The following is a 25,791-nucleotide window of genomic DNA, read 5'->3' as shown; positions in this document are numbered from 1 at the left end:
AGCAAGCACAATTTCAGCACAACCTAGCTGGTGCTATGGCATGAACATGGTCTGTCTTCTGAATCCATGCAGGAGGTTAGTCCCCAAAGACATGTCGTCACTGGTATGAAGAGAGTGGAAACTTAACCCAACTAGGGTGTTAAAGGGTGAGGGCTACTGTAAAGTGATTAGGTAGATGACGTTATTAGGATGGAGCCCCACAATTAAAGTTGGGTGTCTTTATAATGGAAAGAGACAAGAAGAGACAGGTACAGGTGGAACTTGGCTCTTATCACAGGATGCCTCAGGCTTCAGCAAGCAAGAAGCCGATCATCAAAGGTCAAAGCAATGGAACCCCTGGGTCTTGAATTCAACCTCCAGAAATATAAGTAAGAATAAACCCTCTTTTCTTTATAAAGTAATCTGCATGTGGTGTTTCATTATAGTAACAAAAACTGAAAAATACATCAAGTTAGATAATAGATTATTTCTTAACTTCTAAAATTCCTATGTTGAAGCTTTCTCATTGTGATGCTATTAGGAGGTGAGGCCTTTATGAGGGTGGAGCCCCTCTAATGGGCTTGGTGCCTTTATAAGAAGAGGAAGAGATGCCAGAGCTTTCTCTCTCTGGCATGTGAGGCCACAAGAGGTAGGTGGTCACTTGCAAGCCAGAGAGCCTACACCAAGAATCAAATAAACTGGTGCCATGATCTTGGATTTTCTGGCCTCTAGAGCTTCCATAAACAATTGTCAGTTGGTTAGGATACCCAGTGTATGCTATTTTGTTATAGCATGCCAAGCTAAGAAAATACCTTATAACCAAACATCCTGCCTTAACCCCTAACAAATTGTGTAGATAAGAATCACTGTCCACTTGCCTTATAAAACATTTTAACAGGGTACAATGAGATGCTTATAAAGCGAGATTTATCAATTGCCTTCCTGACTCTGAGACTATCAATTCTATTGATATCTCTGATTACTTGAACACTTCAAACAGTTCAGGTCAGTATCACATCTTCTCTATTAAAATCTTTGGCTAGTTTTATACACAAACTGTCAAAAAGCAAATATAATAACCTATTAGATAAGTTAGTGCATAGGAAACAGTATCATGGTGATTATTGTCAAGGCAAGTTCGTTTATTTATTTATTTGTTTGTTTGTTTGTTTGTTTTGTGGTACTAGGGGTGGAACCCAGGGGCATTCTACCTCCGAGCCACACCTCTAGCTCTATTTTTTATTCTTTATTTTGAAACAGGGTCTCACTGAGTTGCAGAGGGCCTCAGTAAGTAGCTGAGGCTGTTTGCGAACCGAGATCCTCCTGTCTCAGCCTCCCGAATGCTAGGATTAGGAGCAGGCACCACCACACCCTGCTGGGCAAGTTCATTTAGAGAGCATGGAGAAATCTCTTGTGGAAATGTCCATTTAACAATCAAAATTTCTTTTTTAACTGTCACTGGCCAAATTTTGTGCCACATAAAATGAAGTCATTTGGAGAAAAAGCAAAAACATAGTAGCCTTATTCAATTTAGTCAGTTTTTTTTGTTTGTTTGTTTGTTTGTTTTTTGTGTTACTGAGGGTGGAACCCTGAGGCTTTTCTACCTCCGGGATTTACTCCCAGACCTATTTTATACTTTATTTGGAAACAGGGTCTCACTAAGTTGCTGAGGCTGGATTTGAACCTGCTTGATCTTCCTGTCTCAGCCTCCCAAGCATGGGGATTACAAGCGTGTGCCACCATGCCCAGCTTAGTCAAGCTTTTCAAAACATTTTTTACAGGACTTTTTAAACTTAAGGAGACCAAAATGATATACAGTTCTACACTGTTTGAATGATCTGACATAAATGTGCCACACACACACAAAAAAAAATACTACTGGCCCCACCTCATGTACTGTATATGTATTTTTCTTAAAATATGCCAAGTAGTTCTACAATTCTATCATTAGAATTTTCATTTAAAATTTCATCTGTGCTGGGCGTGGTGGCTCACGCTTGTAATCACAGCATTTGGGAGGTAGAGACAGGTGGATCCTGGTTCGTGGCCATCCTCAGCTACTTAGGGAGGCCCTTTGCAACTCAGTGAGACCCTGTTTCAAAATAAAAAATAAAAAATAGGGCTAGAGGTATAGCTTGGAGGTAGAATGCCCCCGGGCTCCATCCCCAGTACTTCAAAAAATAATAATAATAATAATAAATAAATAATTTTTTTTTCATCTAAAGCCGTGATAGCACACACTTGTAATCCCAGTACTTGGGAGGCTGAGATAGGAGGAATGCAGGTTCAAGGACAGCCTCAGAAAATAGTGAGACTTTCATTAACCTAGCAAGACCCTGTTTCAAAAATAAAAATAAAATAGCCCAGGACTAGAATGTCCTTGGGTTCAATCCTTAACCCTCAAAAAAATTTTTCATCTAACATGCTACAATATTTAAAACTGTAGCACCTTTCTAAACAATGAAGTAAAATCTCACTATTAAGTACTATTATATGACACTAATGAAAGTAAAAAAACAGTGAAGTGAAATATCAATTCATTTTCCAGTCTGTCTGTCAGTATCAAAGAAGAATATCTAAACTAAGAAACTATAAAGAAGGAAACCATTTTTCTTATACTGTAAAAATATGAATACAGTTTTACCCGCATGTATTATAGAGATTACAAAATAAATACATGAATGCATAATTCATTGTAACCAGGTTCCGTCAAAAGCACAATTCACACTTGACAGATATTAAAAAATTCCTTTTTTTTTTTTTTTTTTTTTTTTTTGGTGGTACTGGGGATGGAACCCAGAGGCTTTCTACCTCTGGGCTAAACTTCCAGATGTATTTTATATTTTATTTGGAAACAGGGTCTCACTAAGTTGCTGAGAGCCTCACTAAGTAGCTGAGGCTGGCTCTGACCCTGCGCAATCCTCCTGTCTCAGCCTCCCAAGTGCAGGGATTACAAGTGTTTGCCACCACACCCGGCTAAAAAAAAAAAATCCCTTTTAAAAAAAAATCAGTATTACTTTCTATTATTCCCAATAACAGCCAAAAAAAAAAAAAAAAAACTTACAAGTTGCAATCTAAAAAAAATTAATTCCTAGCCGGGCCGTCATGGTATACACTTGTAATCCCAGTACTTGGGAGGCTGAGACAGGAGGATCACACAGGTTCAAAGCCAGCCTCAGCTACTTACGCTCCCAGCAGCAGCTTAGTGAGACCATTTCCAAATAAAATATAAAATAGGTCCGGGAGTATAGCCCGGAGGTAGAAAGCCCCTGAGTTATATCACACAGTACCACAAAAACAACAATAATAATAATAATAATAATAATAATAATAATAATAATAATAATAATATGATGATGATGATGATGATGATTCCTCCAGTATTTATTATGTTACAAGAAAGCTGGGCATGCTTGTAATCCTAGTACTTGGGAAGCTGAGACAGAAGGATCACAGGTTTGTGGCCAGTCTCAGCTACTTAGTGAAGCCCTCTGCAACTTAGACCCTGTTTCAGAATAAAGAATAAAAAATAGGGCTTAGGATGTAGCTAAGAGATAGAATGACTGTAAAAAAAAAAAAAAAAAAAAAAAAAAAAAAAAGTTACAAGAAACTTAATTGTAAAAATTCAGCTTAAATGCAACACAAATGATATTATACTTAGTAAAAATTAAAATTCCGAAGAAACTCTATTTCTTGATTGTTAATGAGGTAAAAACAAATCCCTAACTCACTCTTTTTTTCTTTGCATTTTTATTTTTGTGTGTGGTACTGGGGGCCGAAGCCAGGGCATTCTACCTTTGAGCTACATCCGCAGTCCCTATTCTGTTTATTTTGAAACAGGGTCCCACTAAGTTGCTGAGGCTGCTGTTGATCTGCAATGTCCTAGTCTAGGCCTCCCAAGGAGAGCGATTACAGGCGAGTATCGCCATGCCCAACTCCTCTTGTATTTCAGGAAGTCGGTAAGTACATTGTGGTTGTAAAACAGGTATTGACTTCCCTCCCCTTGTAATTCCAGGAGAATGCCCCTGGGTTCCTCCCCAGTACAAAATCAAAACTAACAAAAACCAGAGGTATACTTCTAGAATATAGACGAAATGTTTAAGCGTAAAGGGCCCTGGTGTAGTTAATTTACCCTCAAGCAGTTAAAAATCATGTATGTGTACATCTATGTACAGAAAGATAGAGAATATAATGAGAAAATGAATGAGATAAAATGTTAACAAGAAATCAATCTTGATGAAGGTACATATAGTTATTGTAATGTTTTATTTTGGATACTTTCCTGTATATATAAACTTATACCTAAATTAAAAAAATTTAATGTAGGAGAAAGAGAATCAAAATGTAGTAAAATTTTTATCATCCTAAAAGACAAGTTGTGGATGAATGGGAGTTTATTCTACTATTCTCTCTGGTTGTGAACACCTACATAATTTCACATAATAAAATATGAAAAAAAGATTAAATCAGATATGTAGCTACTACAATGCCTGGCAAATGAAGGCATTTAATAAATGATCGATGCCATTTTTGTAACTGAGTTCACATCTCTCATGTAGAAAAATACTGGCTTTTAGTAATTAATTACGTGCAAGTATGTACTGACAGGTGTGCGGTGATCTGCTGGACACTGGAGTGTCAAGCAGCACCTCCCACACTCAGAACTCACGTGGCCACAACACTGTAAAGAGTAGAACCCCCTATTTTATATACATGAGATGCTTAAAAGGTTCCCTTAAAACCCAAACGCACTAGACCTGGTAGAGCATGCCTGTAATCCCGGTACTTGGGAGGCTGAGACAGGAGGATCATGGGTTCAAGGCCAGCCTCAGGAACTAGAGAGACACTTCAGCAACTTAGCAGGGCCCTGTTCCAAACTAAAAGGAAAGAAAACTCAAACCAGGGCCTAGGGGACAGCTCAGAGAGAAAAGGGACTGGGTTCAATCCTCCTAATGAAAACAAAAGCAAACTCAGAAGTCTTACATAAATGCTAGCTCTCATTTCATTGGAGGTGCAGTCAATGTGGGGAGAGTAAAGCATACACATAAACATAATGCAAAGCCGAGTGGTAGGTAACACAGGAAGTGATCGTGTGTAATGGGCTTTACTGGATGGATGGAGTAAGTGGAGGACTGAGGACTCCAGAACACTTTCAACCTGGGTGAAGGCATGAAAACAGAGTCAGGAAGCAAGACAAGATCTGCTCTCTGCTAGAGTCTGGGAAACAAGCAGTTGAACAGCTACAAATACATCTGTAAAAGTGAGTGAGAAGAAACTGGAGAAGGCCCGGCCGGCCCAGCCACAGCCGCTCAGGTGTGAGGCTCACTACTCTTTGGGCTCCAGTTCTTTTTTTTTTTTTTTTTTTTTGTGGGTCTGGGGATGGAACCCAATGGCATTTGACCTTCGAGCTACACCCCCTGCCTTGTTTTTTATTCTTTATTTGAAACAAGATCTCGCTAAATCGCAGAGGGCCTAAGTAGCTGAGGCTGTCCGCGAACCGCGATCCTCCAGTCTCAGCCCCCCAAATGCTGGGATTACAAGCGTGTGCCACTACGCCCGGCTGGGCTCCAGTTCTAATGCAAGGATTCTTCTCTGCCCCTGCTGGTGCAAACAAAACTACACCAGCCAAGACTGTGACTTTTTTTTTTTTTTTTTAAATAAGACACAAGGTTTCAAAGGAAACAACTTAACAAAACATATAAGGCAAACACTGCTAGGAAAGGAAATGCTTTCAATATTCAGAAAATGTGATCACAACAAAATGTGATCTGAAAGAGCTTGTAATTTACATTTGGCTTTGCAATACGATTTTTTTTTCAGTGAGAAATCTCTGAATCATATTTTTCTAAGCCAATATTAAAGTAAAAAAAGTCCTTGACTACCAACTCAAAGATCACTGAAAGTGGTCAAATTTTGTTAACCTGATCAATGTTCCTCGAATATAGTTTAATTCAAAGTCAAATGACTGTTTTTACATATTATTTTGCCCCCACTGCAGAGCTGCACTTTTTGGAATGTCTCTTTTTAATAATCTTTGAATTAAATGCTATAAAATAATGAATCCATCATTACTCCATCTAGATTAAGGCTTTTTCATAAATAGTTTTATGAAGACTTAGGAAGAGAATTATGTAAAATTCTGTGACTATAGCATGCTAAAAACTACAAATCTACTTTAATACCCCAACTGAATATTAAATTTAAGATACTGGAAAAAAAAAAGACTACAGAATCTTTGAAAGTTATCTCAGAAATAATCCCAGAGACCATCTAACCCAACCAACCTTCTCATTCAATAGGCAAGAAAACAGAGTTAGGAAAATTAAGAGATCCTATTAGGATATGATGTTACCTAGAGGGAAACAGATCCAAAATTTTATATTTGTTTTTTTGGCACCCATTTATACTAATGACACCACATATAATACTAAGAATCCTTTCAATACAGCACATAATTGAAAGAAAAAAATTAAAAATATACAAATTTGTTTACTTAAAATCATTCCAAGTATTATCATTGTTTTAAAGAAAGCAAATAATGAACTTATGTAATACTCCCCCAAAAATCTCTAACCATATTAGAATACTGGAAAATGTGGCCCTGAGATGAAACCCAGGTACACCCTACCTCCAAGCTATATCCCCAGCCTGTTTTATTATTTGAAAACGAGGTCTCACTAAATTGCTGACAGCCTCACTAAACTGCAGAAGCTGGCTGTGAATCTGTGATCCTCCTGTCTCAGCCTCCCAAGTACTAGGATTACAAATTTGTGCAAACACGCCCAGTTAATGCTCAGTGAGGCGTGGTTGCACACACTTGTAATCCCAGTACTTAAGAGGCTGAGATAGAAGGACCACAGATCTGCAGCCAGCCTTAGCTATTTAGTGATGCCCTCCATAACTCAATGAGACCTTGTTTCAAAAATAAATTAAAAATAATAGGGCTGGGGATGTAGCTCAGAGATAGAATGTCCCTGGCCTCACTCCCGAGTACCACAAAAAATAAAATAAAAATAAATACTTATACCAGCTTACTGATTATGTTAGCTTTCCATCACTATAACAAAATACCTGAGATAAATAACCAAAAAGAAGAAAAGGTGTATCCGAGCTCATAACTTGGGAGGTTTTAGCCTGTGAAGAAGCAGTACATCATGGCGGTGGGAGGAGTGTGTGGAGCAGGAAGCTGGTTGCCTCCCAGCAGCCAAGAAGCAAAGAGAAAGGTACATATACCTTCAAGGACATTCCCCTAGAGACCTACTTCCTCCAACTAGACCCTATCCCCGTGCTCATGAATGAGTCTGTATACAGCTTCCTCATCTGAAACAATGCCAGTACTGGACCAGAGTAACTAGAACCAATGCAGATAAGAGAATCTAAGTGGGCCGCTTGGCGCCAAAGACAAGGGCCCCCTTGATCACAACTGTATTTAAGTTTATAATATTAAAAGAAATCAAAGGAAGGCAACTCTGCAAAGTCTAATTCACCAATCAATTCCTGAAATCAATAGAACACACCTATGTTTGTTCTACTGTCTTCTAAGTTATCACACAGACCTGCCTCTTCCTGTCACGCTGGTGTCTCTGCCTGAGTAGAGAGCAGGCCAGAGCCATAACTACTGTGAAAGAAACCAGACCAGCTCTCTGGATCCTGTGCTCTGTAACTGAACATAGGTATACTGCTGGCTTGGAAAGAGTAAGCACACCATGCAGGCCTTACAACTGCTGAACTATCACTTTAGAATAAAGCTCAAGTTGTCGGGAGTGGTGGCGCACGCTTGTAATCCCCGCGCTTGGGAGGCTGAGACAGGAGGATCGCACAGGTTCGAAGCCAGCCTCGGCTACTTAGTGAGGCTCTCAGCAACTTAGTGAGACCCTGTTTCCAAATAAAGTATAAAATAGGTCTGGGAGGAGAGCCCGGAGGTAGAAAGCCCCTGGGTTCCACCCCCAGTACCAAAAAAAAAAGAGAGAGAATAAAACTCAGGTTGAGTTGATGTAACCTCCACGAACTGAGCCCCCATATTAACAAAGGGTACTCCCTACTTCTCGTGTGCTCCCGTCTGAACCTGTGGAGCAGCAAGACGAACCTACTGTGCGGCAGGAGAGGAGGGGCTTTCTTCAGCTATGACATTTGCTCCCAATCAGACAAACTCACACTGTGTCACTTCAGACCTCATTATAAAACTCTTCCAAGGGCTCATCTGTCTCTGAACAACAACGCACTGAGCAGAACAAAAACCCACCTAAACAGCCATCTAAGGTCCTCACCAGGAACACGCCTGAAACAGGAAGGCCCGCTCTCACAATACAAACAGTAAGAAGCTTCCAAAGGCTTAATTTTATTTTCACTATATATCCAGAATTTATGTAGTACATGTTTTTAGATCTAAGCATTCTTCTTTTAAAAATGATGCTTCAAAAGTCAATAATAAGCCGGGCGTGGTGGCGCACGCTTGTAATCCCGGCATTTGGGAGGCTGAGACAGAGGGATCGCAGTTGGCGGACAGCCTCAGCTACTCAGTGAGGCTCTTTGCAACTCAGTGAGATCGGTGTCAAAACAAAGAAGTAAAAAATAGGGTTAAGGGTGTAGCTTGGAGGCAGAATGCCCTTGGGTTCAATCTCCAGTACCACAAAAAAAGTCAACAATATATTCATTATTTGCTTGTATTTCACATAAATCACTGCACAAAACGGAAAGATTAACATCTGAATTACTTCTAGCATTTCACATTTAGCCTGCTGCACATACTCAATGTAACTGATGTTGCGAGTTTTTGGGGGGTTCTTTTTGTTTTGTTTTCTGTGGTGCTGAGGATTAAACCCAGGGATATTCTACCCCTGAGCTACATCTCCAGCCCTATTTTATTTTTTGTTTGAAAACAGGGTCTCACTAAGTTGCTGAAAGCCTTGCTAAATTGGCGAGGCTGTCCTTGAACCTTCAATCCTCCTGTCTCAGCCTCCTAAGTAGTGGAAATACAGACATGCGCCACTATGCCCGGCTCAGTGTAACTGTTAATGGTGGCAGCCAAGTAAGTGAACAAAATTTCTTATGCCCAATTAGACAAAATGTAAATACATCAAAGAATTGAAAAAAAAAAAACTGAGGGAACTTACTTGCAACTCCCGATGCCAATCCATAGAGCAGTCCTCCTCCTTCTGATTGCTGAGGGAAAGCATGAGTTCCTGGAGGAGGCGGCTTTTCTTGTCTGATAAAGTTATATAATAAGGTTTTCACAAGTTTGCTGGTGTATGGAAGACTACACAAAAAGAAAAAAAATCAAACTCATATTTATGAGTCATCTAATTACACATAATTATACAGAAATAACTGTCATTAATATTGTCACAGAAATCTAGCGCTCACATAATAGTCAAGACTATGGGAGTTTAGTTCAGTTTTGAGGCTTAATTTTGGCTTTACTTCTTACCAAAGACATTGGTCAAATCATTAAAACTCTTGAGAATCAATTATCTCATTTGTAATCTATATAGCATTTTGAGATATCAGAAACAGTGCATAATACAGTACTTGGCATTTGAAAGAAGATAATAATGTAAAATCATCAAGAAAAAGCAAGAATTAAAAATAGTAATAAAAACTTTTTAAATATGAAACTATTCAATTATTCAATTGATAAGCTAATTCTTGCAATCTATATTAAGTTTTTTAACAAATTCTTGAATGTGTTATTGAATTTTTTTAAATATGGTTTCCAAGATGACCCTCAAAAATCAGTAAAAGAACATATTATAATTTAAATACTTGGCACTATAGCAATACTATAGAAATCTATTGCCTCAGAAAATAAGAATACTAACATTTACCGTCTATGAAAAAAAGCAACTTTGACACTTCTAGAACTATAAGGAATGAAGTTCACAATCATATTTTGGAAAAAGTGCTCAAAGCTCTAAACTGCCAAGCAATACTTCAAAGAATATCATTCCAGTTGTCACTGTCAGAAAGTGATTCAAATGTTAATCTTCCATCTACAGAGAAAGCTCTTTCCCTTTTACAGTGATTTTCAGATAGGTTCTGCTATGGTTTTGGCAAGTTTTGTTCCCTGTGAAACTCTTAAGAGTTTAATCCCCATTGTGAGGTTATTAAGAGGATACAAACTTAATCCAAACGTAGCATTTAGAAGTGGGGCCTCTTAGAGGTGACTGTGATTAGATAAGGACATCTGAGCAGAGCCCCATGACTTAATCTAGTGGCTTTACAAGAAAAGTAACCAAGCCGGGCGTGGTGGCGCACACTTGTAATCCCAGCATTCAGGAGGCTGACACCGGAGGATGGCGGTTCGCAGATAGCTTCAGCTACTTAGTGAGGCCCTCTGCAACTCAGTGAGACCCGGTTTCAAAATAAAGAATAAAAAATAGGGCTAGAGGTGTGGCTCGGAGGTCGAATGCCCCTGGGTTCCATCCCCAGACAAAAAAAAAAAAAAAAACAGAGGAGACACAGGCATCTCCTTGACTCTTGCCCTGAGACATGTCAAGACTCTGCCAGCAAGAAGGTTATCAACCTTGGACCAGAAGTGTAAGCCAGCAATAAGTCTCTTTTCTTTATAACTCACTTAGACTCTGGTGTTGTGTATTAGCAACAGAAAACAGACTTGGACGTGTTTATATGTGTTGTAAGGGCTGTGAACATGACACAGGTACCAAGAAGGATGGGAAGAAGACAAAGTTCCACACAACCTATGAACCAAAGCTATGTTATCTTCAGTGACGAGGCTGTTGGGATAGCCCAAACCTAGTCTACATCCACCAATTCAACCTACTGAAAATCAGTTATTCAGGAAAAGAAAATTGTGTCTCTACTGAACAGGTATAGACTTTTTCCCTTGTCATTATTTCCTAAACAATACAGTATATCAATTGTTTTTATAGCATTTATATTGTATTAGGCATTAAGTCATCTAGAGATGATTTAAAGTATACAGGGTGGGATGCATAGGCAATATGCATTTTATATAAAGAACTTGAGCATTCAAATATTCTGGTATCCTTGGGAGGGCCCAAGGGACAACTGTAGTTTCAAAGGAAATAGTGAGGAGAATACACAAGAACAATTTAAATAAATAAATATGACTTGACAATTGCTTAGACATACAGAATAGAGAAGAAAGAAAAAGACACTTTAAAAGTTTCAATTCTAAAAAACAACCACTGGAGGTATAATAAAGTTGGGAGGCAAGAAGGAGAAGAAAGATAGGTCATTTGGACAAGAAACAGAATTTGATCCCTATGTGTCAAACATGAAATAACACTAGAACAACCAGAGGAAAACATGTGCTTGGAGATACGGGACAACACTCAGGTGAGAAGAATACAAACATAGACTATACAATAACGGACACGTTTAAAATAAAAACATACCATGGACCTCGCATCAAATACTTGTGACTGACACTCTGTCGCAAAACCTCCTTGTGGAAGAGCTGGCAGGAAAGGAAAACCACCATTGTTGATATAGCTTCCACTGATATCTCATATGTAATATCTCTAAAGAATAGAAGGAAGAAAGAGAATAATGATCACTTTGGAAGATTAAAATATTGCTCTTTTCTACATAAATGGAATATTAAAAACTCAAATATGCATTTTTAACACTTTCAAGTTAAAATACTAACATGTTTAAGATAAAAAAATTAAGTCAAGCAAAACTATTAAACCCTTTCCCATCATTAGCTCTCGCTACCCAGTGTCTCATTATCATCCTACTTTCCATGTCCCACCTCCAGCTGAAGGAAGGGTACATCTATACTGAAAACAGTTATCAGCAGGGTTCTACTTTGAAGATCTATCCTAGACCTCTGCATCCTCCGTGTTTGGTAATAACAAAAACAAAAACTCTGATTGTAAAGCTGAAGAGAAGCCACAGTGTAGAGAAGAAAACAAAGCCTCCTGTTATTCAACTTTCAGTCATGGTGCACCAAGAGCCTTCGTCTCCAGATCTCCAGTGTATGCTTTCTCAAGGCCATTTTGTGTATTCAGAAAATATTAAAAGACATTATTTCTGTTTTATTAAGCTTATATTAAGCTTTTTTCTGTTAAAAAGGCCTATCCTGACCTCTCAAGATCATTAACCTCTTTTAGAAACACATCTTAGATCAATAAAAAGCAAACATTTCAGCTGAGTAGGGAGAACAAGCAACAATAAATTCATGAAGAAATATTTGGTTACTGCAGATGTTTAAATAAGATTATCCTAAGGAACAGAAAATTGGAAATCTCAAAAACACAGCAAAAAGAGTAAGAGTTCCCAGGCCAGTTGTGCTGGTATATGACTGTAATTCCAGTACTTGGAAGAATGAGAAAGAAGGCTCACAGGTTTGAGGTCAGACTCAGCAACTTTGCAAGACTCAGCAATTTAGAAAGATCCTGTTTCCAAATAAAAATAAAGTCGGGCTAGGGGTATAACACAAAGGTAGGCTGCCCTAGGTTGAATGCTGAATTGAGAGGAGAGGGAGGGGGAGAGAGAGAGAGAGGGAGAGGAAGGGGAGGGAGGGAGGGAGAGGAAGAAGATAGGGGGAGAGAGAGGAGAGGGGGTAGATAGAGGGGAGAGAGAGGAAGTGGGAGAGAGACTGATTGATGTGTGTGTGTGTGTGTGTGTGTGTGTGTGTGTGTGTGTGTGTGAGAGAGAGAGAGAGAGAGAGAGAGAGAGAGATATCATGAGTGCGCGTGCGCGCGCGCTTCTAAAGAAGCCAGGCATGGTGGTGCAGCACACTTGTAATTCCAGTTCTTGGGAGGCTGAGACAGAAGGATCACAGGTTCACAGCCAACATGTTATTTAGTGAGGTCCTTTGCAACTTAGTGAGACCCTCTTTCAAAATAAAAAAATGAAAAATAGGGCTGGGTGGGGGATAGCTTGGAGGTAGAATACCCCTGGGTTCAATTCCTAGCACCGCCAAAATAAAAAAGCTCATAAAGATAAAAATGTGTATAAATCTGAACTATTTAACTATTCATAGACAATCCAAAGAAAAGTACTTAACACCTATTTCTTTGTTTATTTATTTGTGTGTTTTGTTGGTGGTGGTTTTGGCTCTTTTTGGTACCAGGGATTGAACCCAACAGTGTTCTACCTCTGAGTTACACTCCCAGCCCTATTTTTACTTTATCTTTTCTAATTTGAAGTAGAGGCTAAGTTGCTGAAGTTATGATCCTCCTGTCTCAGCCTCCCAAGTACTGGGAATAAAGGTATGTGCCACCACACTTGGTTCTTAATGTCTATTTAAACAAAGGCTTATTAAATAATTTATTTTTATACAAAAAGTATTTATTTTGTGGTACTGGGGATTGAATCCAGGGGCACTGTACCTCTGAGCTACACCCCAGCCCTACCTATATATTTTTTTAAATTTTGAAACAGGGTCTCACTATGTTTCAGAGGGTCTCACAAGGTTGCTGAGACTGGCCACAAACCTGAGCTTCTCCTCTGTTTCAGCCTCCCAAGTACTAGAATTACAGTCATGTGCCACCACTCTTGGCTCATTCACTAAAGAATTTGAAGACAACTTGACTCTAGAACTGGACAAGCTTAAATTCTCCCAGATACTTTAAGGAGTTAGCATTGAGATAAATATGTTTTAAAAATGAAGTATACAGGCCCATGGTATATAGTTTAAAAAAAAAAAAAGTATAGGGGGCACGTTGGACCCCCGGAAGAACCGGGGCCCAGGTCACAAGGCCCTGGGCCCCAGGCGGGGGCACGCGGGGCACGCTGGACCCCTGGAAAAACCAGGGCCGGGTTGCAAGGCCCTGGGCCCTAGGCCCCGGGCGGGGGTTGCGTGGGGCATGCCGGACCCCCGGAAGAACCGGGACTAGGTTGCAAGGCCCTGGGCCTCAGGCATGGCACGCCAGACCCCCAGAAGAACTGGGGCCTGGGTCGCAATGCTACCGAGTGCCTGATCCCACAACCTCCTCAAACCACACATACTGTCTTCTCTTATTTAAAAAAAAATAAATAAAAAGGAAAAGAAAAAAAAAGAAAAATATCGGAGTGGTGTCAAGATGGCCGTGGAGGCTGCCAGGATACTGCAGATGCAGACAAAACTTATCCAACTGAACTGGAACTTTTGGAAAAATTCCCCGTGAAGGAGGACTGTTTCTTCTCTACATCCTTAAGAATCCTGGACATCACCTGTAAGGAGAGAGTTTAGCGGAGACCTAGGCGGAAGGCAGTATTGGAAGCGGTTGCAGTGATGGTGGTGGAGGCTTGTATTTTGGAGAGGCAGAAATCTGATCCTACCAACCTTATCTTCTGGAGAAATTAGCCCAAACGTCGAATGCTACTGTCGTGCATGCTTAGGAACACTGGACAACCTGCAGAGTGGATAAAGAGCTTGGGAAAGATTTGAAAGGGTGGAAGAAGTGGCAATGGCAGCGGCCAGTACTCAGGGGAGGCAGAGATCTGATGCATTACACCTGGAACTTTTGAAGAAATAACCCCAGAGGCAGAATGCTACCACCACGCACCCTCGGGAACGTGGGACAACCTGCTAGGTGAAGAGGGTGCTCGGATTGGAGCCTGCTGAGGGGTGAGGCTGGTGACGGGGACAGCAAAGCTGGGACTGGAGCCTGCCATGAGGCAGAGCCAGTGCTGGGGCCTCCAAGGCCAGGATAGGAGCCTACCAAGGGGTTAGGCCAGTGCCGGGGCCAGCGAGGCTGGGATCAGAGCCTGCCCAGGGGTTAAGCCGGTGCCGGGACCAGCAAGGCTGGGATCAGAGCCTGTCGAGGGGTTAGGCCAGTGCCGAGGCCAGCGAGGCCGGGATCGGAGCCTATCATGAGGCAAGGCCATTTCTGGCACCTCCGAGGCCGGGATCAGAGCCTGCCGAGGGGTTAGGCCGGTGCCGGGGCCAGCGAGGCCTGGATCAGAGCCTGCCGTGAGGCAAGGCTGGTGCTGGAGCCTCCGAGGCCGGGATTGGAGCCTGCCAAGGGGTTAGGCCAGTACTGGGGCCAGCGAGGCCGGGATTATCGCCTGCCATGAGGCAAGGCCGGTGTTGGGGCCTCCAAAGCCAGGATAGGAGCCTGCCGAGGGGTTAGGCCGGTGCCAGGGTCAGCGAGGCTGGGATTGGAGCCTGCCTTGAGGCAAGGCCGGTGCTGGGGCCTTTGAGACCGGGATTGGAGCCAGCCGAGGGGTTAGACCAGTGCGGGGGCCAGCGAGGCCAGGATCAGGGCCTCCCATGTGTCAAGGCCGGTGCTGGAGCCAGTGAGGTCGGGATCAGAGTCCTCCGGGTGGCCAGGCCACTACTGGGGCCATCAAGAGTGGGAATGGAACTTGCAATGCGGCATGCACAGAGAAATATCACAGAAAATAAAAACCAGATGCTTCCCCTAATTAGCAAAAACTAGGAGGACAGGGGTAACAGAAGGAGGTGGAGTTATAGAAAGGACCCTATAGCGAAGCAATTAAGGTGACCAATCAGAGGGGATGGGGTGGGGGAGGATGGAACCTCTTGAAAACTCAGGAGGTACGTAAACAAATGTATCAAAGATAATCACCAATCAAGCATGGGATGGAGGAAGGGGGAGAGAATGGGATGGGGATTGGATGAGGGCTAATTGGATGATGTGTGCTTGTATATCCTCTCAAGTCTTGTGTTCCAATGTGATGTATGACTCAATGCACCAATAAAAATATAAAAAATAAAAATAAAAATAAAGGAAAAAGAAAAAGTTATACACCTTGAATCTCACTATGATGTAAAATTACAACGCACCAATAAAAGTATAAAAATAAGTAAGCTCACATCACTGGTTCTATGACTAAAACTTCCAACTTCCCATTGTATAATATATCTCATTCTATTTCCAGTGCCTAACAAAATGTACTTTCCAAAAAAGAATATAAAACTCAAGAAGCCTGTACAACTACTCTGTCCTGTAATGAATAAGTTTGTTCTACCCAGAAATTGAACTTTTTATAGTACTTTACTCTCTTTCCTAAAATTTCCATAATTACTGATATAAATATTAATCACATAAAAACAGTTACTGTATTTATTCTCACTTCTGGAACAGAATGAAAGACAACCTAAGGGAACTTCCCAGTTCCTAGAAGTCAGACGTCCTTCCATTCATGGATCTCTTCCTCTACCTTCAAAACCACCAACAACTTCAATGCCACATGTTTCAGCTCTCTGTCCCTCTTCTGCTTTCTTTGTCTGCCTTTCAGGACTCAAGTGCTTAGCCTGAGCCTACTGTGATAATGGAGCCAATCTCATTAAAAGGTCTGTAGCTTTAATCTCAGCTATGCAATGGCTTTTGACAGGTAAGGTGTGTTACTGACAGGTTACAGGGATTAAAGCACAGACACCTTTGGGATTGAGCAGTTTCTCTGCCAGTAGCAACCAATCAGATTTAAGTGCCAATGCTAAAAACAACCAAAAATCTGCCTGCCAATTAGCCTAAAAACATTACTCATGGTAATACTGATCAAAATAATTAGGTGGAACAGTGTGGATAATAAAAATATAATGTTCAAATATATTGACTAAAATAGGCTCCAATAAACTGGGTTAATAGAGGAAATAATTTAAGTACACAATGACTCACAGCTTCAGTGATAGCAAAGATATAAGTACCAGAAATAGCTAGAATAGAATATATATATATATATATATATATATATATATATATATATGTATATATACATCAAGAACTGGCCACCACCATGCACAGCTCGTCTCCAGCCTATCTCTTGTCCCTGCGTGGAGGCTGCCCCACTCCCATCAGCCTCAGGCCTGCCACACACCTGCCTTCAATTAGGTTGCAGAGTTCTCGTGAAGAGATATTTGAAGTTGAAGTTGAAATTGCCAAACAATCTGTGACAATCAAGACCACGTTAGAAGATTTGGGAATGGGTGATGAGGAGATGACGATCCAGTTCCTCTACCAAATGTTAGCGCTACAATATTTAAAGGCTATTCAGTCACCCACCACAAGGACAACCCCCCCCTCAGGATGATGAGAAAAAAGAAAAGTAGGCAGATGACATCGCCGTTTGGGGCTAAGAGTTCCTGAAAGTTGACCAGGGAACACTTTTTAACTTATTCTGGCCGCAAACTACGTAAACATCAAAGGTTTGCTTGATGTTACATGCAAGACTGTCACCAACATGATCAAGGGGGAAACTCCTGAGGAGATTAACAAAATCTTCAATATCAAAAATGACTTACTGCAGAGGAGGAAGCCCGGGTGCACAAAGAGAACCAGAGGTGTGAAGAGAACTGAAGCACGCCTAACACTAACACCATAAGGATTGCTTCAAATACTAGTGGCACTGCTGATTATAATTGTTAATAGTAGGCAAATGCAGCAGTAAATCAATTATACTAGCATCACAGTGCCCTCACTGCATGTGTAGCTTGAGTAGATTCCAAACCTATGGCTGATTGTCTTCTATGTGAGTAAAAGTTTCTTTTTTCTTTACTGCAAATAAACACTGAGCTGTGGATTGTTTCTTTCTAGTCATAATGCAACTAGAATTTGTCATACTTAGTACTGTATTCCTAGCACCTAAAACAAGGGCTGACAAGTAAATGCTTATTAGTTGTTGAATCGTCTCTCCTACTATGCTCATGGATACAAAAAAAATATTATTTTGGGTTACCAAAATGAAAATATACCTATTTGTGCACAAATTTTACATGACAAAAAAACTACGTGAAGCATTCAGCTTCCAAACACTGTTTTGTGATTTAGCACTCTGCATGAGAATTCACTAGACTCCTGAGGCCACAGCACAGCAAAAATAATAACTCAACATTTGTTTGAAGTAAGACGTGGGCAAAGCAGCCCATGCCCTTAGTTAGTCCATTTTCTATCATAAATGGTTTTGAAGATGACATAATACACACACAAAAAAAAGCCTCAAAATAATGAACTCAAATTTGAGTTCTACCTATCTGGGAAAAAAAATTATATAAGTGGGAAAATATCTGAAATAGCCATTAAAGAAATACAGTTTAAAGGTACACATGTATAAAATGTACCTGTCATGCCCTCTCCTATCTCCCAAGTCTCTGTGAAGGCTCCAGCTTCCCTGTCTGCCCCCAAACTGCTGGGCTAAGTCAAATTCATCTTTCACAAATAGCTCCACCTCCTCCAGAAAACTCTCTTGATCTAAAGGCAGGTTAATGGCGTTCCTATAATATATATACTAAATGCCACTATTAAGGAACACTTTTTTCTACTTTGTAGTATCTATCATACAAGACAAAAAACTTTAATTCAAAAATTTAACTGATATTAGAAAATATATAAAATGTAATAAAACAGGTTCTATACTTATAGAACTACATAATACACACACACACACACACACACACACACACACAACACTTTTTTTTTTTTTTTTGCGGGTCTGGGGATGGAACCCAGGGGCATTCAATCTCCGAGCTACAGCCCCTGCCCTATTTTTTTTGGTACTGGGGTTCCTGGAAGCCCTTCTACCTCCGGGCTACACTCCTAGACCTATTTTTTTATATTTTTTATTTGGAAACAGCATCTCTTAAGCCAGTGAGGCTGGCTCCAAACCAGCACGATCCTCCTGTCTCATCTCCCAAGAGTGGGGATTACAAGCGTGCACCACTATGCCCGGCTATTATTCTTTATTTTGAAACCAGGTCTCACTGAGTTGCAGAGGGCCTCAGTAAGTAGCTGAGGCTGTCCGCAAACTGCGATTCTCTGGTCTCAGCCTCCCAAATGCTGGGATTACAAGCATGCGCCACCATGCCCGGCTGAACCACATAATATTTTAAAAGAACACAAAAGTTGGCTCTACTTCCATTTCTACCAGTAATAGACAGGAAGTTCTGAAGAGCCCTCTAATGAAGTCACCAATAATCCTTTGGGGGAGTAAGGGTGGGTAAGGTCACTTCCTAAAAGCACTGAAGAGGTAACAAAGTAAAATCTAAAGAGCTCAGTGTAACACTTGGAACTGCTTTGGTCCAGTGCATATTTATTGAGCAGGAAGGTGACTGGGAATCTCAGAATGCTTCTGGCATGGTTGGGGGTCTAGGAGAAAAAAGCCAGAGGTTCAAAAGGGCAGACCCTGGCAATTCACCCCACACTAAGGGTGGGGCTTCTCAAAGGCACCTTACCTTGGGAGTGCGAGAGAGAAGAAATAAGTCAACTCTCCATAAACTGTAACCCTGCTTTCAGTTATTCAGGTGGCCAAAAACTTTGGCCCTGAAACTGAGTTATGAATCTAAGGCACTCAACAAAAAAAAAAGAAACAAGCCTTTCTGAGGAAAGATGAAAATCATCCTAACCGTCAAATTAATTTGACTACTTTACAAAGAGTAGAAAACAATTGGCCAGCCATCGTGGCAACTCTAGTGTTTGGAAGGCTGATCCAGAGGATTGCAGGTTCGTGGCCAGCCTCAGCAACTTATAAAAAATAAAAAAGATAGTCCTGGGGATGAAGCTCACAGGTAGAACAACTCTGGATTTAATCTGCAGTAACACACACACACACACACACACACACACACACACAGGTACATTAAGAGTTGTACAAGATTACATAAATAATTGTCATACATCAAAAATCAATAAATAAAAGGCTCCCAATACAACTGTAACTAGGCTTAAATTCACAGGATAAAAGCCAATTTTTTCAAATAAAAAATTTCTTGAAGACTTGTAAACTATATAAAGTAAAACAGGCCTAAAAAATACTTCTAGAAGTTTTGAGAACTTAAAAATGTAACAGTTGAATTTAAAATTCAAATCGATTTTGAAAAAATAAGGAGAACAAAGATAAACTCAGATTAGATGTAGATGATGAGAGACTCAGTGACACGGACACGAAGTCACAAGACCATGAGGACATACAGAAGGACAGTAAGAAGCCCGGTGTGGTGGCTCACACCTGGAAGCCAGGTACTAGGGAAGCTGAGACAGGAAGGTCGCAGGATCAAGGCCAGCCTCAGCCAACTTATCGAGCCTGTTTCAAAATTTAAAAAATTAATGAATAAGGGCTGGGAGTGTAGTTTAGAGGTAGAATGGGCCTGCATCAATCTACCCAGGACAGAGGGAGAGGAAGAGGGTGCGAGCAAAACAAATGGCGGGAAGGAGGAGGGACAGCAGCAAGATAATGTTGATGGACATCGGGGTTGTTTCCAATTTAGAGCTATTATTTAAGAAAGCTCTAGAACTGCCGGGGGTGGTGGCGCACGCTTGTAATCCCAGCATTGGGAGGCTGAAACAGGAGGATCGCCCAGGTTTGAAGCCAGCCTCAGCTACTTAGTGAGGCCCTCTGCAACTCAGTGAGACCCTGTTTCAAGACAAAGAATAAAAAATAGGGCTGGGGGTGTTGCTCAGAGGTAGAATGCCCCTGGATCCCATACCAAGTACCGCAAAAAAAAAAAAAAAAAAAAAAAAGAAAAAGAAAAAGAAAAAGAAAAGAAAAGAAAACAAATCCCCAAGTGTGTTTATTAAAGAGCTTTGAAATATTTTCTATCAAACTATGACTTTTTCAGCCATAGTAGATGTTATTGTTTTAGGCTGGCCTCAATGCTTGGGGCGCTGTAGTGTTCAGGTAGCTACCCAGGTCAGCAAGCCCAGCATTGAGACATAGCTAGAACATTAGCGCACCACGATGGGCGAGTAATTCAGTTTGAAGCCATTTCACTCAGGGGAAACTCAACCTAACCACATGTTATTTAACATCAGAATTTTCTAACAACTACTTTGAATGTAACTATAAGGGGGGAAAGGGGCCCAAAGAGTGCTAATTAATAATAATTTTAATTTTTAGGTGTCTTTATTTTGTATTCAAGGAAAGATTGCTATAACTTTATACCACTGTGTTCCTGTGTATACTTTCTCATCCCAAATTAAAATTCCAATACAAAAGGCCGGGCGTGGTGGCGCACGCTTGTAATCCCCGCGCTTGGGAGGCAGAGACAGAAGGATCACACAGGTTTGAAGCCAGCCGTGCTGGCTTAAGAGACCCTGTTTCCAAATTTAAAAATATAAAATAGATCTGGGAGTGTAGCCCGGAGGTAGAAGGGCTTCTAGGAACCCCAGTACCACCAAAACAAACAAACAAATGACAAAAAAAACAAGTGTTTTCAAAAGAAAAAAATTAGCAAATTATTTCCAGCAATATATGAAAATAATATCACATCGACATTATCTTAAGAATGAAAATCTTAAGAATGAAAGAGTAACAGTTGAAAATGATCAATATAATTATTCACGTTGATGAAAACAGATTAGAAATCCATCTTAGTAAATGTGGAAACAGCAGTGATGAAATTTAATATCCATCTATGAGAAAGAAGCTCAACTGGCTAGGAATAGAAGTGGTCAAAAGCAGAAAACAGACCCAGTGCTGTGCACATGTGTATTCCCCTCACTATCTCAACTCGATGTACAATCGCTATGTACCCATAAAAGTATTTAAAAACTCAGAAAACCAGAATATTAATACAGCTACAAAACTATCAACGAAGAGACTTTTGCCATCTCTCTTCCTGTGTCCTTGACATCAAAAGAAAAACATCTTTGTAGTGTAGAATCTCAGGATCACATGTTGCATTAGTTATAATGTCCCTTTTTGATAAATACTAATATATGCTAATTGTACAATGTTCATAGCAGTCTATAATTTTCCTTTTATGCAATGTGTTGGTACGCTACCCCACTATTAAAACATGGTTTACTGGAACATTGCTTCATGATGATAGCTGATGTACCCCTTACATGAAAGTGCTAATGTGCAAAAAAATAAAATAATTATTGGAGATAAGATTTTCTTTTTTTTTTTTTTTGTGGTGGTACTGGGGATGGAACTAAGGGGCATTCTACCTCCCGGCTACACTCCCAGACCTATTTTATATTTTTTATTTGGAAACAGGGTCTCTTAAGCCAGCTGAGGCTGGCTTCAAACCTATGCAATCCTCCTGTGTCAGCCTCCCAAGCGCGGGGATTACGAGTGCGCCACCATGCCCAGCTAGAGATAAGATTATAGGTGGCAATTTTTTATTATTTTTAAATTCTTTTTGTGAGTGTGTGTGGTACTGGGGATGGAACCCAAGGGCACTATACCTCTGAGCTACACTCCCAGCCCTCTTTTTTAGTCTTTTTATTTTTCAAACAGGGTCTCAATGAGTTGTGAAGGACCTCGCCAAGTAGCTGAGGTTGACAACAAACCGCAATCCTCTGAGCTCAGCCTCCTGAATGCTGGGATTACAAGTGTGTGCCATGGCACCCGGTTTATTTTTAAATTCTTAAAATGATAATGGTGCATGGCAGGCAATGATGCCGCACACCTAATCTCAGCACCTGGGATGATCGGAGGTTGAAAGCCAGCTTCAGCCACTCAGTGGGTTGCTTCAAAAGAAATCAAATAAATAGGGCTTAGCCAGGTGCCGCATGCTTGCAAACCCAGTACTTGGAAGGCTGTGACAGGAGGACTGGAGGCTCAAGGCTCAGCAACTTAGTGAGGCTCTCAGAAACTTAGTGGGACCCTATTTCCAAGTAAAAACTAGGCTGAGGGTGGAGCTTGGAGGTAGAATGCCCCAGGTTCAATCCCCAGTACTGGAAAAATAAAGAGAGCTAAGAAGTTTTACAATAGCCATACTTGTGGCATAAGTGGTAAGTAACATTTATTCTTAAAACTTTATTTAAAACACTATTACAGAAAGGTAAAAATGATTTTCTTTTTTCTTTGTGTGTGTGTGCAGTACTGGGAATTGAACCCAGGGGCATTCTACCTCTCAGCTGCACTCCCAGCCCTATTTCATTTTTTTATTTTTAAATGAGAATAGCAGTAGCAAAGGGAGTAGTAGTAGTAGTAGTATAAACAAACAAACAAACAAACAAACAAACAGGTAAGGTACATACAACGAAAATGAAGAAAAAGCATTTTCCTCGAACCAGTTTCCCGGCTGCCTCTCCTGGGAAATTTCTAGAAAAATAATGTGCCATGAGAGGTGGTGGGAGGGCTCTATCAGTGCTACTGTCCTCCCACTTCACTGGAAAGGTCCAAGGTCCAAGCTGCATGTGCCCAGGGCACAGAGGCAAAGGGGGCCAGCGGCACCCGCCCACCAAGGCGGCGAGCTCAGGTCTTGCTGCTACACAAGCAGGGTCAGACCCGGCCTCATTAAAATGAGCTTAGTCGTTAAAAGCACGTAAACACCATTTGACAGATTTTACATCTGAAAACTCTGTTCCATGAGAGGAACAAGCAGCATCTGACATTTACACACACCTAATTTGTAATAACCATGAAAAGTCAATAGACATTTCAGCAACAAACATAGTCAATATAAAGCTTAGTGATGCTACCCAAGACAGCATTTGTTATTCTTGATTATTTCCAAAATAACCTATAACTACAAGCCAAAACCACAAGATCCCACATGTCAGCCTGCCACTTAAGATAAATAAAAATATGACATACTTATTCTAAATAAACATTTCTAAACAAATATACTTGTATTTATTTCTAAATAAAAACATGTATTTGCTTCTATATATATTTGTTTCTAAATAAAATGTTTATATTTATTCCTAAATAAACATGCATTTATATTCACTTATAATGATGCCTTAATATTTTTTTAAAAAGAAGATAATGAATTTGGGGACTACTGACTATCACAGGAATGTTATAGTTTTAAATAGGAATATCTCAGGAAGCAGCAGATATTTGAGCAGACTGTTTTGTTTTGTTTTTCCTTAGAAGTAGGGATGGAATTCAGGGGCATTCTACTTCTGAGCTATACCCCCAGCAAATTTTTTATTCTTTATTTTGAAACAGGGCCTCACTAAGTTGCTGAGGCTGGCTGCAAACCTGCAATCCTCCCGTCTCAGCCTCCCAAGTACTGGGAAGTTAGCCACACGCCACCCCACTTGGCTTGAACAGGCTTGAACAAAGCAAGGAGGAAGATTAGAGTCTTCAGGTAGAAAAAGACCAACAAATTCAAGGACCCTGAGGCAGGTATATGCCAAGAATATTTGAGGAAGATCTAAGAGACCAGTGAGGCAAGACCAAAATGTGCAGGACGGAGAGCAGGAGATGTGGTGAAAAAGAGAGCGCTTACAGGCTCTGAAAGCCTTAACAGCTACAAACGATTGATACATTCAAATGGTTAAAAATTGTTGTTTTGGGGTTTTGTTGGTGGTACTGGGGATGGAACTTCTACCTCCAGGCTACACTCCCAGACCTATTTTATATTTTTATTTGGAAACAGGGGCTCTTAAGCCATCTGAGGCTGGCTTCGAACCTGCGCGATCCTCCTGTCTCTGCCTCCCAAACACGGGGATTACAAGCGTGTGCCACCACGCCCAGCTAAAATTTGTTTTTAAATATTCATCATGACAGCCGGGCGTGGTGGCGCACGCTTGTAATCCCAGCATTCGGGAGGCTGGGACCGGAGGATCGCAGTTCGCGGACAGCCTCAGCTACTTAGTGAGGCCCTCCGCAACTTAGTGAGACCCGGTTTCAAAATAAAAAATAAAAATAGGGCAGGGGGTGTAGCTCGGAGGTCAAATGCCCCTGGGTTCCATCCCCAGGCCTGCAAAAAAAAAAAAAAAAAAAAAAAAAAAAAAAATCATCATGACAAAAATTACCTATGAGAAGTTGTGTCAAAAGAAAACAAACATACTTTAAATTCATGTCAGAAAGTGCTAATCTTTCAGGGTGTATTCATTCGAGTCACCCCTCCATGCCAGTCTGGTATGGAGCTGTACCTATCCTCTGTATTTCTATCTTTTAATAAACTTCTTTAAATCTTAAAAACAAAAGAAAGTGATAATCTTTCTAATATAATAAGTCCTAGAAATAGAGACAAGAGAGGCTCTAATAAAAAAAAATGAACAAGGATTCGGACAAAATAAATGTTAACAATCCTACCGTCCATCAATAGGGGAATGAGTAAATACGTTTGGACATGACCTACAACAGGATATTAGGCAGTTTTTAATGAATAATGAAAAGAAATGTGAGAAATTGTAACCCTCATCCACAGCTGGTGAGAACGGAAAATAGTAAAACCACTGTGGAAATCTCTGGCAGTTACTCAAAAAATTAAATACAGAGATAGGATCTAGCAATTCCATTTCTAGATATGCACTCAAGAGAATTAAAAACATATGTCCACACAAAATCTTGTACGTAAATTTACATAGTAACATTATTCATAGTAGCCAGAAAGTAGAAACAAACCAAATGTCTAGCACAGCTGATGAACATATTTTAAAAAATGGCATATACATACAATGAAAAACTTTTCAGCAAAAAAATAGAGTAAAGTCCTGGGACCTGTGACAACATAGATAAACACTGAACACATCATATCAAGTTTGTTGTTGGTTTTTTTTTTTTTTTTTAAGCCAGACAGCTAGGCATGGTGGCACATGCTTGTAATCCCAGCGCTTGGGAGGCTGAGACAGGAGGATTGCACAGGTTCGAAGCCAGCCTCAGCTACTTAGTGAGGCTCTCAGCAACTTAGTGAGACCCTGTTTCCAAATAAAGTATAAAATAGGTCTGGGAGTATAGCTCAGAGACAGAAAAAGATCCTAGGTTCCACCACCAGTAACACACACACACACACACACACACACACACACACACACAAAACAGACACAAAAAGCCCCTTATTTCTTTAATAGAAAATGTCCAGAACAAGTAAATGCATAGGGACAGAAAGCAGTCTGTTACCAGGACCAAAGGGCAGGGAGGGTCAAAAGGACAAATAGAGAGTGAATGCTAATGGTTATGGAATTTTCTTTGGGGTAATGAAAATGCTCCAGAATTAGTGATTAGGCTTTCATAACTAGGTGAATATAC

At 40.5% G+C, this 25,791-nt stretch overlaps 1 protein-coding gene and 1 pseudogene across 2 annotated transcripts in view; one reads left to right on the top strand and one right to left on the bottom strand.

The window, feature by feature from the left end:
• Positions 1-25,791, bottom strand: part of DYM (dymeclin) — a gene marked incomplete at its 3' end in the record, with an annotated part of 378,817 nt that overhangs the window by 272,811 nt on the left and 80,215 nt on the right. The window contains exons 6-7 of the mRNA XM_080714686.1: positions 11,358-11,483; positions 9,093-9,235 (exon numbers count right to left, since the gene is read on the bottom strand). Coding sequence (XP_080570812.1) covers positions 9,093-9,235; positions 11,358-11,483 — 269 coding nt within the window. The remainder of the gene's footprint in view (positions 1-9,092; positions 9,236-11,357; positions 11,484-25,791) is intronic.
• Positions 16,657-17,216, top strand: LOC308276199 (S-phase kinase-associated protein 1-like; annotated as a pseudogene). Its single transcript has one exon. The product of its transcript is annotated as an S-phase kinase-associated protein 1-like (transcript).

Source organism: Muscardinus avellanarius (genome assembly GCF_963383645.1).
Source record: "Muscardinus avellanarius genome assembly, chromosome: 17".
Lineage (NCBI taxonomy): Eukaryota > Metazoa > Chordata > Mammalia > Rodentia > Gliridae > Muscardinus > Muscardinus avellanarius.
Note: the sequence above shows the minus strand (reverse complement) of the source record. Positions and strands in the feature narration are given on the sequence as shown.